Below are 14,219 nucleotides of genomic sequence, written 5' to 3'. Positions count from 1 at the left end.
ATTCCCAATATGCTCAGTCAATTTATGAGAGCAGCCTGTTATCTGAAGAAAGGATTACTGCTTGAAACGTAGAAGAAAAATTCCCACTGCTATTCTCGCACTGTCATTTCTACATTTTTACTACCTACATTATTATTATTATTATTATTATTATTATTATTATTATTATTATTATTATTATTATTATTAATAATAATAATTCTAAGTATCCTTGTCAAATAAAGAACAGACTAACCATCATGCAGTGGCGTAACAAAAAATTATTACTGGATGCTACCAACCAACCCAATCCAACCCAATCCTAATTAACCTATATCTCAAACTGCCTAAACTTGATCCTTGATATACGGGTACTTGTACAGAGTTCCTCCAGACAAACACCAGGATGAAACAAATGCAGCGCTAAAGCAGAAGTCTTTAATTTAACATCAAATAGAGGTAAGTGCTTAACATATCATTTTTATCATTTTAATAAAACTTATGGTGTGTAGGTACTCTTATTCACATAATGATAAATATATGCCATTCTAGAAGCAGGAAATTTCTGTAGTGATTGTGTAATAAGACAAAAGATATTCCTACCAGTGGCGTAGCGTCAATGTAAGCTAAAAAGCTCAGCTTCCCCAGTTAATAATAATTTCATAATAAACCTGCAGTCTATGGACAAAATTATTTATTAATTTTAATAGAATTTATGATTTCGCGTTAAATATTGTGATGCGGCAGCTCAGGATGATTTGTGATGCAGCAGTAAACTAGAAGCCTGCACACACCAGCTTGCAAGCAGACTGGTTTCTCACACTCATTCTTCTGTGTAACCCACCTCGAAGATTTTCCGTCCCTTTCTAACTAAACTATCCTGGTCGCAAGGCTATCAAGAAGCTAGCTTTAACATTTAAAATAAGTAGTTTCCGAGTTATCCCTTTTCGTGACTTGTGTTCAGTTGAAGGGTTAGTGTGCATTGTGGCTGATATAAAAAATAATGAGTGAAATAACAGTTCCTGACACCAATTTACTTGAATTTTTAGGACAATTCTATTATCAAGACTGACTTACGAACAAAAGTGTGATCTAAGAAACAAATGACCGACTCCCTTGCTGTCAATGAAGGATACGACCAAAAGAAGATGCATACATACGTAATGATACTAATACTGTATCTATTGACCGTTAATATTGTGATTCCTGTAACTATGACAGTGAGTGAGCTAATGTTATACGTATACGTGTCTATTTGTTAGAGATATGTGTAAACCGTGAAATCATACTGTATTTTACTACGTACCATTTGAGGTCATGCCTTATTGGTGTTACTTACGAGGTTCCAACCAATCTTCGACTGCTGACTTGACATTGACTACTATTTATTTTAAGATTATATTTTTGTAATACGTTTTCTCATATTGCATGAAAGACAACTTGAATTAGCTTCCCCTGCTCAAAATGTCATGCTACGCCACTGATTCCTACTACTACATAATTAGTACATTATGCAACGAGCCTATAATGGTAGTAATTAAGACGCTCGTATGAAAATTATGAAACTCGCTTGCGCTCGTCTCATAAACATACTCGCGTCTTAATTACCATTATCGATTATAGTCAAGTTTCATACGACTTTTTATGCTCGACCATATTGATTTTTTCCGGCAATTGGTGAACTGAATTTGCGAGAGTGTGCTTTGTGAAAGGCTGGAAGATGACGGTGAATTGATGTTAATTTGTGTGTTGTTTTTTTCGACTGAGTTTAATATTGTCTAATCTCGCGCTAGTTGCCTTTCGATTGCATATCCGAGAATAATCGATACTTGCGCTTTCATATTGCTACAATGGTATTTTCTGATTGGTGGAACACCTGAACTTTAATGAATAGGTGTACTTTAATGAGGTCCATTAAAGGGCTGCTACCAGGTTTATAAAAACTACATTTCGGCATGGTCGAGCATAAAAATTTATTGTAAACATACAATAACAACTCCCAGCTATAGTAGGATGCCGACAATGGACAGAGCAGATTCTAAAGTACAGAAGTTACAAATTATTTTAAAATAATTAACTTTATCAGAGTGATTGATTTAGAGTTTTGTAGATTAAGTGAAATAGGAGACAAACAAGGAATACTGAACAGATGGACGAAATATGTGGAAGAGTTATATGAGACAGGGTATCATCCAGATGTTTTAGCTATAAAAGACAAAGCAACATTATCAGAAGATGAAAAAGGGTTTTCAATTTTAAGGGAAGAATTGAACTAGCGCTGAGGGAAATTAAGAATGGGAAAGCAACATGAGTGGAATTATTGAATTAGTGAAAAGCTTGGGCGAAGATAGGAAGAAAATTCTATCAATATGCAACGAAATACGATATGGGAAAGACAAATGGCCTGAAGATTTTACGGAGACAGTGTTGCTACCAATGCAAAGAAACAGGGGCGGCTCGTCCATAAGAGCTGCGGAGCTGCAGCACTCCCTGCTTTGACAGGAAAATAAAAATAATATTTATTTTAATTTGTAGAAGAATTGTTACAGCTTTTATTGGTAAATTGCTTTATATTTCATCTGGTCGGGAATATGTACTATTATCTTATGCATAATCTTTTTGCGCGTCGACTGTATTGGAATTGACACTGCATTCAAAGTCGTCCTGGGATCTGCAGGGTGGGCAGCTCATAGAGAGTGTGTCTTGCTTGGTCAGGGGTTAGAGAGGTGAAGGGGAGCAGAGGAAAACTGCCGCTGTTTAAAACCCATATTTCGCTGCAGTGGTTGCAGAGCCAGGCAACAAGGGATCTTTCCTCTCCTCCCACACCGCTATTGTAATGCTGCGTCAAATGGATTCTCTATTCCCTTGAAACTTAATGACAACATTTTTATTTTCTTTTCACATACTTATTGTTGTAGAATCTTATTGAGTTAATATAACGAAATTAATATTCTCTTTTGCCTTATTATTACGTAGGCTATATATCCAGCCTCCAGCAGAACCTAATATTTGCCTTAACTCAAAATGATTGCACGAATAGAATCCTTTTGATATAGCACGTAAAATACAAAAGAGACTTCTTTTCCAGTTTTAGAAAATTGTTGACAATCAGTATATCTGAGTGTTGCTTTGGTGTGACGTCTTAATACCGTAACTTAACCAGTGCAAATGTGCAAACATGAGTGTGTGTGAATTACAGAATATTAATTTTATTTTTCCCTTGCGGAGAATATTGATGTAATGAAGTGAAATTAAAGGGTCGTCCGTTACCCGACTTAAATTTTACGTAAGCTTCATCCAGCCGAAATAGTGCATATATGTAAGGAAGTATAACAATGAAATTTACGCTAAGCATTTGTGGTTACGTGGATGTGAACAAAAAAAATCTGTATTTTGTTTTCCTTGCCTCCTCTTCGGTGGTGATACTGCATGGACTAGGAGTGGTGTGACAGATTTAGGACATTTGCCCCTAAAAAGCAAAATGCAAGAATCTTCGCAGTCTCACCTGAAAAATGTTGTTTCATTGGCTATGTTACGCAACTCATACTGCTGTGCAATTAAGTGAAACGAACAGAACAAACATTCTCAAACATAATCAAGAAGTGAGAAAAAATCGTGAAATTATTTTTAAAAAATATTGCTTGTATCAAATTTTGTGGCCAATATGAACTTCCCCTTAGGGGACATGATGAAAAAACGATTCGAAAAACTCTGATGTGTTTCGTGGGTTGCTACAATTCGTGAGTAATCTAAACGAGCCTCTCAAAAATCATTTGGAACATGTCACTGTTTAAGGTTATTCTAAGACAATTCAGAATGAACTGGTAGATTGCAAGTTGAGTGTCTGCCGATCTGAAATTCAGACTGAAATCGATGGTATTAGTTTTTCTTAGGGATTAGCAAATGGTCCTACAGACATCTCCCAACTAAGTCAGGAAGTTTTGGTTTTTCGATATGTAGTGCATTTATTTTTGTCCTATACTTATTAGTAATGGTATCAAGAAGTGAAATTTGTATGTACCGAAATCTACTGCAGCTCTCCCAATCCACAAGTTCACGAGCCGCCACTGCCAAGAAATGTAACAAGTTCAGGACTATCAGCCTAATATCGCACTCTACAAAGATTCTCCTGTGAACATTGAATCGGCATTTATATTATAAGATGGAAGGACAGTTGGAAGAAGAGCAGTTTGGCTTCAGGAAGGGAAAAGATACGAGGGATGCAATTGGACTACTATGAACAATCGGCATAAGATACCTAGAGAAGATATAAAAGAAGTGTATATAGTATCTGTGGGCGTATAAAAGGCTTTTGACAGAGTGTACTGGAATAAACTGATGGGGATCCTAAAGAAAATTGGTATGCATTGGAAAGAGAGGAGGCTATTCAGTAACCTTTACATGAAACGTATCAAAGTCAGAATAGGAGAAGAAATGTCCGAAGGAATAGAAATAGAGAGAATAGTACGACAAGGATGTCCTTTAACAAATGACAATAAAATAAACAAGGCTCAGGCCCGGTTTCTTAAACCTTTGTTAAATTATAACAGTGTGTTATTCCATTTTAACTGCAAAATTAACAGTTGAAGCATTTCTTCAACTACTGTTAGTACTAACAGGCTGTTAAAACCTATGTTAATTTAACTGCCCAATTTCATGCAGTTAAATCAAACTCTCTGTTAGCATAGAAGTATCCAATATGGCTGGTGCGTTAGATGCTGAACTTATATATCTGGATTATTTAGAAAATGATATCCATGAATACATAAACAGAGGGGATGATTTCTGTGATTTGACAGAACAGAAGTTCATACAAAGGTATAGGCTATTTTCTGCCAAGCCTCACTTTTCGCTTTCAAAATAGATCCGTTTGTTTGGTTATTCTCATTAATTGGTTTATACTGCGAAATAATTTCCAGCAGGTTTCTTTTGAACGAAGAGAAATTAGTCCCACGATTTCTTTTTGTTCCAGTGTTTTCCATTTCATAACAGCAATACCAATACGCCGCTCCACGCTATTGTGATACAGACGAGGAAAGAAGCAGAAATCAAACCTGAGAGAATAGAAAGACTTCTATCCTCTCTGAATCAAACAATGGAAACATGCGAAAATCGCAATTGTTAGAGTTCAGAAAACAGAAGTGAGCCTATACTTGGTTATAGGTTATGGTTAAACTCTAGAATCTCTGGTCCAAACAGAAAGTTAACAAACAGAATGTTAAAATGAGAAATGTAAAGTTGAAGAAACGCAATATTTTTAACAGCAATTCATACTTTTAACTTACAGTTAATTAACGCTATGTTAGGTGCATTTTAACAAAGGTTGAAGAAATTGGGCCTCAAACTCACAACCTTCGAATCATTAAGTGAACACTCTATCACTGCTCTATGAGACGCAGATGTCGAATGACTCCTGCTTAAACATCATAGTTCCGAAACTGCTTCTATAATCGCATGTATCGTGTAACATCACCATAATCCGAAGTGGACTTAAAAAATATTTGCTGTTCAAAAAAATCTCTAAGTAGCAATAAATGCAGAAACAAAGTGCTGAGATGACTCACCAACAATGATGATGATGTAAATGGATCCCTGCAGCATCAATACATAGCTGTGCACGTCTAATGATGTTGAGGTACATCCATCATAAATCATCGATGGCGGCAATTTCATGGCTGATATTCTTCAGTTCCTGCATTGTATGTGGGTTCGTTTTGTAGAGTGACCCCACAGATAACAATCACATGTTCAAAGGTCTGGAGAACGTGGTGGCCACAAATCTTTGCTAACCATTCGTTCTTTTTTTTAAGTAGGTTATTTTACGACGCTGTATCAACATCTCAGGTTATTTAGCGTCTGAATGATATGAAGGTGATAATGACGGTGAAATGAGTCCGGGGTCCAGCACCGAAAGTTACCCAGCATTTGCTCATATTGGGTTGAGGGAAAACCCCGGAAAAAACCTCAACCAGGTAACTTGCCCTGACCGGGAATCGAACCCGGGCCACCTGGTTTCGCGGCCAGACGTGCTAGCCGTTACTCCACAGGTGTGGACATTCGTTCTTCATACAAGATATCGTGGACCAGAATATTTCGCATTAGGCAGTAACTTCATTTATGTTCTGCGCCCAGAAGACTGCACTGAAGAATATCGTCCAAGTAATACTCTCAGAGAATTGATAATCCACAATAAAGTGATGCATTAATAGAAGAACAAAAACCTTTTTGTTAAACTTACCTTACCAGCCATTCTGCATCAAAAATAAGGTTTTATATAGCTCATACGTTGAAATCTTGCATAGAGTCAACAGAAATTGTACCTGCTGCATTCAAGGGCCACGCAACTGTATATACAAATGAGCATTAAATTGGAAGTGTCATTTATACCAAAAGGATGCTTTTATTGGAAATTACGCATGTTTATACTTGATATTTCTAACATTATAGCTACATTTAAAGTGTTCTGGGCAAATTGGACTAAGAAGAGAAATTAAAATGATATTGTGGACTGGTGTGGTCTGTATGTAAAACCACAAACTAACTAGATACTACTATTAGAAGGACTCGAAAAATTTTTTTTAGGTGCTAAAAATCAGGAAAATATGTAACGAAAAATATTTAATTATGTTTCAATTATTTTATGTGAATGTAAACAATATGCAGCACTCACCAGTATAAATTATGCTGTCTCACCAACTGCTGAAGAATTACAGCACCACAATGAGATTCATCCTCGAGTTGTCCATCACAAATGACTGACGATTATCATGGAACACTGCCTTGCACTGGGAAAAAAAGTGCTCTGGCCATTGAGCAACAACATTCACTCCCTAGAGACATGTTTATGATTTGAAACAAAAACAGAGGCAGCTGATGTTTATGAAATTATAATTGTTTCCTGAATCAGCATTATGATAATTTACAAGGTATTCCTAAATGACACATCAATGTTTATGTGTGTTACAGTACTACTTTTTAGTGATGACAGCTCTAATTTCTTATGCTGAGAGAGCAGACTGCAGTTCCACAGGTAACAGATAGGCAATTCCGAAAAACAGTTGCCAGCTATCACACCTAAGCAACTGTACTGAACATTCGGGTGATGATTAATTTGAAATGGGTTGTCGAAAATGATTTGATGAAAATTTACATTTTTATGTGAATATTTAAAAATATGCATTTACATTTTAAAAAATTCAAAATATGTGGTTTTATGTGAAATAAAATTTAAAATATATGCTCAGATGACCTTGTCCGAAACTTAAAACACAGTTACGAGTTTCTATTACAATGCAAATAAAATATTTATTTATCTAACAATCCTAAGCCCTATTCATTATCTCATATTCTTACCAAGTGAAAATAGCGGAATTGTAAATAATTTGCCTCTCAAAAATAACAGTAAGTTAACATAAGCTCATCTCAATACACCTTGATTCTTAAGACATCCAATTAATAGAAAATAGTGACCTTATGTTTTAAATACTGTCAACACAGGCATTTCAATTCTTTCAATATGTATTCAGCTCAAACAATGGTTAGATGTAATGCCTCTACTGTGCTGTGAACTAAAAGTTTTCATTGACGTAATGAGTAATTAAAATTAGTCCAATAACACCTTCACGAAATAAGAGTTCAAGGTTCACCCCTCCCCCACCTCCATTCTAATACATACACTGGGCTGCAAAAGAAATATTGAGTCGAAGTCGCTATGAATTTGAAATATCATGAATAATTTCAAGGGAAAAATTGTTCCGGGGCCGGGTATCAATCCTGGGACCCTTTGCTTAGCACACGAATGCTCTACCAACTGAGCTATCCCGGAACGCTCCACAGGGAGCTTCTACCTGAAAGTCAGATTTGCATAATTGAAATATCATGTTACGAGGACTTGACTTAGTACAAGAATATTACACAAACACATCTGAACTGGCTTTAATTTTCTAAAGAGTTTTTATTCCATGCAAAGGAGAAATGTGTAGTTATATGTTTCAATTTTCAGTTCTGTATCTGTATTTATAATAACATGTTAAATTACATTTAGCCCCTCATTTTTCGTGAAAAACAACAACTGAATAGACTACAGTGGACTATAGTGGACTTTATGTTGTCAGCAAACAGCTGGATACATTAAGAAGATTGGTTAAATTACATTTATAATAAAATTGATACATTTTTGTTAATACAATATGAAACACAACTGAATGTATATATCGACTGTAATAATGACAGCATCCATGGATAATAAGGAAGCCTGTGGAATACCATATAAACTGCAGTTTCACTATTTTCGTGTGGTATTCTAATTAATGTTGTAAAATAAAAGTATATACGCAATTTAAAATCAATTCATACTAAATAATAACATGAACATAACTCAAAATTTTCTCGGGCTTCCAGCCAGGTCATAAGTTGGTGATCCACCGACATTTCGAGGATGTTCATCTTCCTCATCTTCAGGGTTAAATGATATCTAAAGGTACCCAGCTCCTTAATTCATAGTCTCAGAGGGAGTAGTCAGCCGAGGAGCTGTGCGCTGATTGGTTCTTATTAGTGCGGACTGTGGCGTGAATGCGGCCGACGTGTCGTCTTACTTTGTGCTGTTCGGCTGATTGACCACGGGTCTCACGATGGGCTCGGCGGACGAGTTCTTATGTGTCCTCCACTGATGATGGCTCATCATCTGGGCGCTGAGAAATTTAATAGCTGATGCCCATGCCGCGCTTAGTTGGAGACCCGAGTCTCAATTCAGGTTACCGTGTTCCGCCGCTATGGCCAGGGTTTCCTTTAGTCTTCTATCCCAGTAGCCCGAACACTTCGCCAGGACCTTGGTGTTATTAAAATTAGCCCTACGGCTTTTTTCAATACAGTGTTCAGCCAATCCGGATTTTTCGGGCTGCATTAATCTGATGCTTCTTTGATGTTCTGAAACATCGGTGGATCACCAACTTATGACCTGGCTGGAAGCCCGAGAAAATTTTGAGTTATCACGTCGCCAGGAAAGCTTCAGTAGTTAACATGAACATGTTATAAAAGTCGTATTTATATGTTTTTAAAAAACTAATTAGGTGCATGTTTGGGCTTGGAAAACTATTTAAACTCGGTTCATTATCCAGATCTGCAAAGAAAATAATTTATAAAACTATTCTAAGACCAGTGGTTACATATGCTAGCGAAGCTTGGGTTTTAACAATAAATAATGAAAATATGCTAGCTGTTTGGGAAAGAAAAGTCCTGAGAAAGATATATGGTCCCCATTTTGAAAATGGTCAGTTTAGAAGTAGAACAAATAAAGAACTAATTGAACTGTATGGAGAACCGAGTATAGTTTCCTTCATTAAGAAAGGCAGACTTAGATGGTTGGGACATCTTGAACGCATGCCAGAAGGCCGACTACCTAAACGGGCATTATATGGACACCCAGGAGGATTAAGAGAGGAAGACCAAGGTTGAGGTGGCTTCAGGATGTGGAGGATGATCTGCGGAGAGTTGGATGCAAGAGATGGAGACAACGGGCTCAAGATAGAGATGAATGGTTTCTACTGATTAAGGAAGCCCAGGCCCTTCATGGGCTGTAGTGCTAATAATGAATGAATGAAAAAACTAATTTCAGAAAAACATCTTTCCACCTTGCCGTGTTTGCTAAAGTCTTCGGAAAATATACAATTTCATATCGTCAATTCTTTTGCAGCCCAGTGTACTAGGTACTCGATTACTTGACCATATGCATCTCCTACCCAGAATAATATACTCAAACTGTAAATCACATTATCATCTTCAATGTTGCCTTTGGATAATGGACAATATTGACAGCAAAAAAATTGACAGGGCAATATGGGCTACTTCATGAAAATCGGTTTCAAACACAGTCTCTGTCCATCACAAAATCACTTGAATCTGGGTCTCTGGCAGTGTATAGTCTACACCTTTTATAGAAAATATTTTAGTCAATAATGCAATAAACATTCATCAAGAGAAGATGAAAATGTGACAGTTTTCAGTAATAGAGAGTCCATTTCAACATGAGTTGCTTTAATTTATGTAACAAGACAAAATGTACAATGTTTTCACAAATACACTATATAAACATTGATTGCTATTTATAATATAATACTAAATTAAATATATTGTACAAGACCACTATTACATTATCCTTTAAAGTAGCACCACATTTATTTCTCCATTTTCGCAACTTATTTCATTATTATTTCCACTGCAGGTAACAGTTACAGAAAAAAATATTTCCTTGTGTTCACTGCTAGTATAAAAATAAATGGCAGTGGTTTCGCAGTAGGATGCTCAAGATTTTGTTCATTTCATAGCAAATAAGTGTGGTGTTCCATCAAAGGTAAAATAATTAGAAATACACCACTTTGGAGATTGCAAGAAATTCACCTACGAAAATGAATGTAGAATTTTGAATGACTAGAGTTGAAAAAGAAAGAAAAGGCCTAGAAAATTCACCCCAAAAGAGGCAGATGTAACAAATAGATAGGAACAAGGAAATGATTTCTCATTTGCCGTTAATACTTATTCCATGTTCTTCCCAGCAGAACATGTAGGATGTTAACGGCACATGAAAATAAATAAACAGCAGGATCAGTTTATGTAACCAATTTTCAGGATCCCGTATTCACATGAAAAGTTTTCAGTTTTATAGGTTTTTACAGCTTATGATGGAAAACTGGTTAAATGCTAAATATTTTAAAATGACTTTTATACTTTATTAAATATCGGATTAGGATAAACATCATGGAATCCAGCTTCATTATAATGGCAACCATACCTTCTTTCAATTTTTTCAACATTAGAACACGAATGTAAGTCGGAAGCTAATTTCATAAAGACATTTTCTTTGTAAAATTTCTAATTCTACAATTCTTCACTTTGAAACAACACAAAACCAATTTTTCAAGCCCCACAAATTCCTGAATCGCCATTTTCTTTTGGACCAATAGAGCTCCTCTTATTTTTCAATCCTTTTGATTCTTTGGCTCTCTTCACAGCCAACTGGGCAGCAAGATCATAGTCCATTTCAAGCTCCAATGTTGGAAAGTTGGCACTATTCATTATCTCTTCTGCTTTGTGTGCCATACTTCCCTGTAGGAAAACAAAACATAAAGGAACAAAACCATGCAAATTAAGTAACCCATGCCACAATATATTATGCATGCAACTTTCATTATGTCCAGCTTGTGAAGGACATTTGTAAGTAATGTTTGTCACCTCTCATGTCTGTAACTTTTACGAGTATCACAATAGATATTACGTATTTATTTTTTTTTTATATAGTATTCAAGAAAAGATGGCAGAATTTTGAAGTAACAATTTTACAGGTCAATAAATATCGTATTCAGTCTACGGCCATCTTTATTTCTAAGACCATACTAAATATTCTATCGCTTATTCTGCAGATTTCACTAGTATCACAGATTTTGCAACAATATAGTTAAAAATCATGACCAAAAAGGAAGAACTTATACTATATATACTACATTGTATATTCTGTGAAGTTATACTGTTATCTCTTAAAAATTGGTTTATTCTAAGATTACGAATATTCATTTTCTATAAAAATTTAGTTAAGGTATACATTCACATTCACCAATTCCCGAAAAAACTTTCATACATTCATCCCTTAATTCTTGCACTAGTGTTACAAGACATCGAAAGAAAATGTTATAGAATTTTATCTTTTTGCCACATAAAAAGAACTCTAAGTGAAATTGAGTAATGTTACCCACTATATAAATAACTCAATAACGTAAATAGTGTAACTTATAATTTACTACAATACTGAACCTAAATATTTTATGTACCGTTTTGCATATATGCGAGTAGTTATAGTAAAGGCAGAAGAAATAGGCGGGTTTTTGGTCTTGTGCGGAAACTTCTCACTCCACACTTTCTCTAGCAGTTTATGACCTGAACAAAGAGACCTTTTTGTCACTGCGTTCGAATGCTAGTTGTTGACAAGTTCTCGTCTGTGATACTATTACGTTATAGCTTGCTCACAAATATATTATATATGATGATAAACAGTATTTTTAAATACTAATCACTCATAATTTATTTTTATTTTATACTAATCATCCAAGTAATCGCTATCATGTCTCAGTCAAGCTCTAATATCAGAAGTCATACTAAAGGCGTTATTAATCACGTTTACGGTTTCTTGAAAGAACTTAAAAGATTGTGAGGATATTAAAAGTGTCCTATCATCAACGCAGACAGCCACTGCCAAGGCGTGTGGTGTTTCTCTACAATAGATTCAAAGAATTTGTGCAGAACGATTTTATACTCATATTTATTGTGTTATTTGTTTTGATAAGCTAAGTCATTCTTAGTATGCTTCTAATACATAAGTATTTTTTTATTATGGAACTTGTTCATGTTATAATAACGTGTACATTTTCTACACACAGTAAAATTATATTATATATTTTTTTTGCACTTTAATTTTCTCATGATTCACAAAGTTAATAGGCTAATTGTATAACAATTATTTAGTATTTACTATTTTAATACAATATTCTGAAAACACATAAAAACAAAATACTTATGTGTAATGCTAAATTTTTAATTTCTCCTATTAGGTTTACATTACATTATAATAATTATTACATTTGTGAAATGGCTAACTTGCAAAATATTATAAATGATAATATCATCTGAAGTCTGATTAGTGTAATATGTTACTATTCAGCGATGTATGCAATGGACGGGAAAAAAACTGGCCACCATAACCCATTATCGCCTGGCTTAGTTACCTCACGAGTAATGTGTTATTGTTGTCATTTATGAGTTTCAGACCTGCGTTCGGACAGTTGACTAAACAAAACAATATTCAGTAATCAGGTATTTGTACTTACTAGAAATCACGTTATTATTTTATTCTTTAAAGTTTTTCTATAGTGCAAGACGTGTGAATGGAGGAGTATGTTATTTGGCACAGGACCATACACCAAGCAGGTTCTGAGTTGTATTGGAGTTGGGGTAGTGAATGAGGGGTTCGCCATACCCGCCTATTTCTTCTGCCCCTAGTATAGTTAGGATGTTAAGACTGATCATTCAGACACTACATACTAAGTTATATTAATTGATCTCAAAATATTGACCTATTTTTATGATTTTTCTACACTTCTACATATGTATCAAAATACATTACTGAATATCTATTCTGATTTAACAACAGATAACATATATATTGATTACAATCTCTTGATACAGGGTATACGAATTAATATCCAAAGTTGCAAAATTACATCCATCTAATTTTATCTGTAAACATTTACTAATTTCTGTACCAAGTGAGAGAGGGAGAAATATACTACTGAAGCAGTTATAACTTGGGGACATTTTGAGAATTGTTAAAAATTAAGGATGTAATTTTTAGAAAAGAGTTTTGTTGGCCACTTAATTTTGGATTAAAACGAATTTTCAAAATTTTATGAGAACAACAGTTTTCAACATGTCGCGTGTTTGCTTATTGTTTAAGAAAGTAATATCAATGTTGAAACCAAAAATTACAACTATTAGCTCATGAAAATTTAAAGACTAACTATTTAGAAAAATAAAAGAAGAAACCTACCAGTGTAATATCCTTTATATTGTCAAAAACATTTAAGTGATTCTTAAATTCTTTTCCATTATTGAAAACGATCTACTCCAATTAAATTAATAACGAATTTTATGAATAATTTCAAAGGAAAAATTGTTGCGGGGCTGGGTACCAAACCCGGGAACTTTGGCTGAGCATCCTAATGCTCTACCAACTGAGCTACCCAGGAACTGTACCAGACACCAGCTCAATTTCTTTTTTTATATCCATATACCTCAAGTGGGCTGATCCAACATTGAGTGCACACAAATTGTGTGTGAACTGTGGTTTTCTGTTAATGAACAGTAATGTATTGAAATTATTTTAGTCAGCTTCACAGGAAGCTATAGCCAGATTTGAGCAAATTTTTTATATTTTTCCGAATTGTCAGTCTTAAAAAAATGGTAAAGGGAAACTGGCAAACATTCTACGAACAGTGCTTTACATTAGACTAAAAACACTTGGCAACAAAAAGCAGGATATGTACTTGAAATTATAACTGCAAGCTGACCAACAAGCAAGCTTGAGTCTACATTAATTGTATATAGTATAATTTCTCTTTGTCAATTGTATATTCAAGGCCTTAATATTTTCTGGGCGAAACATTTTAAATATACAGGATGGCACACGAAATGTCATA

General features: G+C 34.9%; 1 protein-coding gene across 2 annotated transcripts in view; it reads right to left on the bottom strand.

Moving 5' to 3' along the window:
- Positions 1-9,990: 9,990 nt before the first annotated feature.
- Positions 9,991-14,219, bottom strand: part of ScsbetaA (Succinyl-coenzyme A synthetase beta subunit, ADP-forming) — a 52,259-nt gene continuing 48,030 nt past the window's right edge. The window contains exon 9 of one of the 2 annotated variants that reach the window (XM_069831708.1): positions 9,991-11,079. In XM_069831708.1, coding sequence (XP_069687809.1) covers positions 10,891-11,079 — 189 coding nt within the window. In that variant the 3' untranslated portion in view covers positions 9,991-10,890. The remainder of the gene's footprint in view (positions 11,080-14,219) is intronic. The other variant, XM_069831709.1, reaches the window with a different exon arrangement.

This window comes from Periplaneta americana, chromosome 7 (assembly GCF_040183065.1).
Source record: "Periplaneta americana isolate PAMFEO1 chromosome 7, P.americana_PAMFEO1_priV1, whole genome shotgun sequence".
In the NCBI taxonomy this organism is placed as follows: Eukaryota; Metazoa; Arthropoda; class Insecta; order Blattodea; family Blattidae; genus Periplaneta; species Periplaneta americana.
Note: the sequence above shows the minus strand (reverse complement) of the source record. Positions and strands in the feature narration are given on the sequence as shown.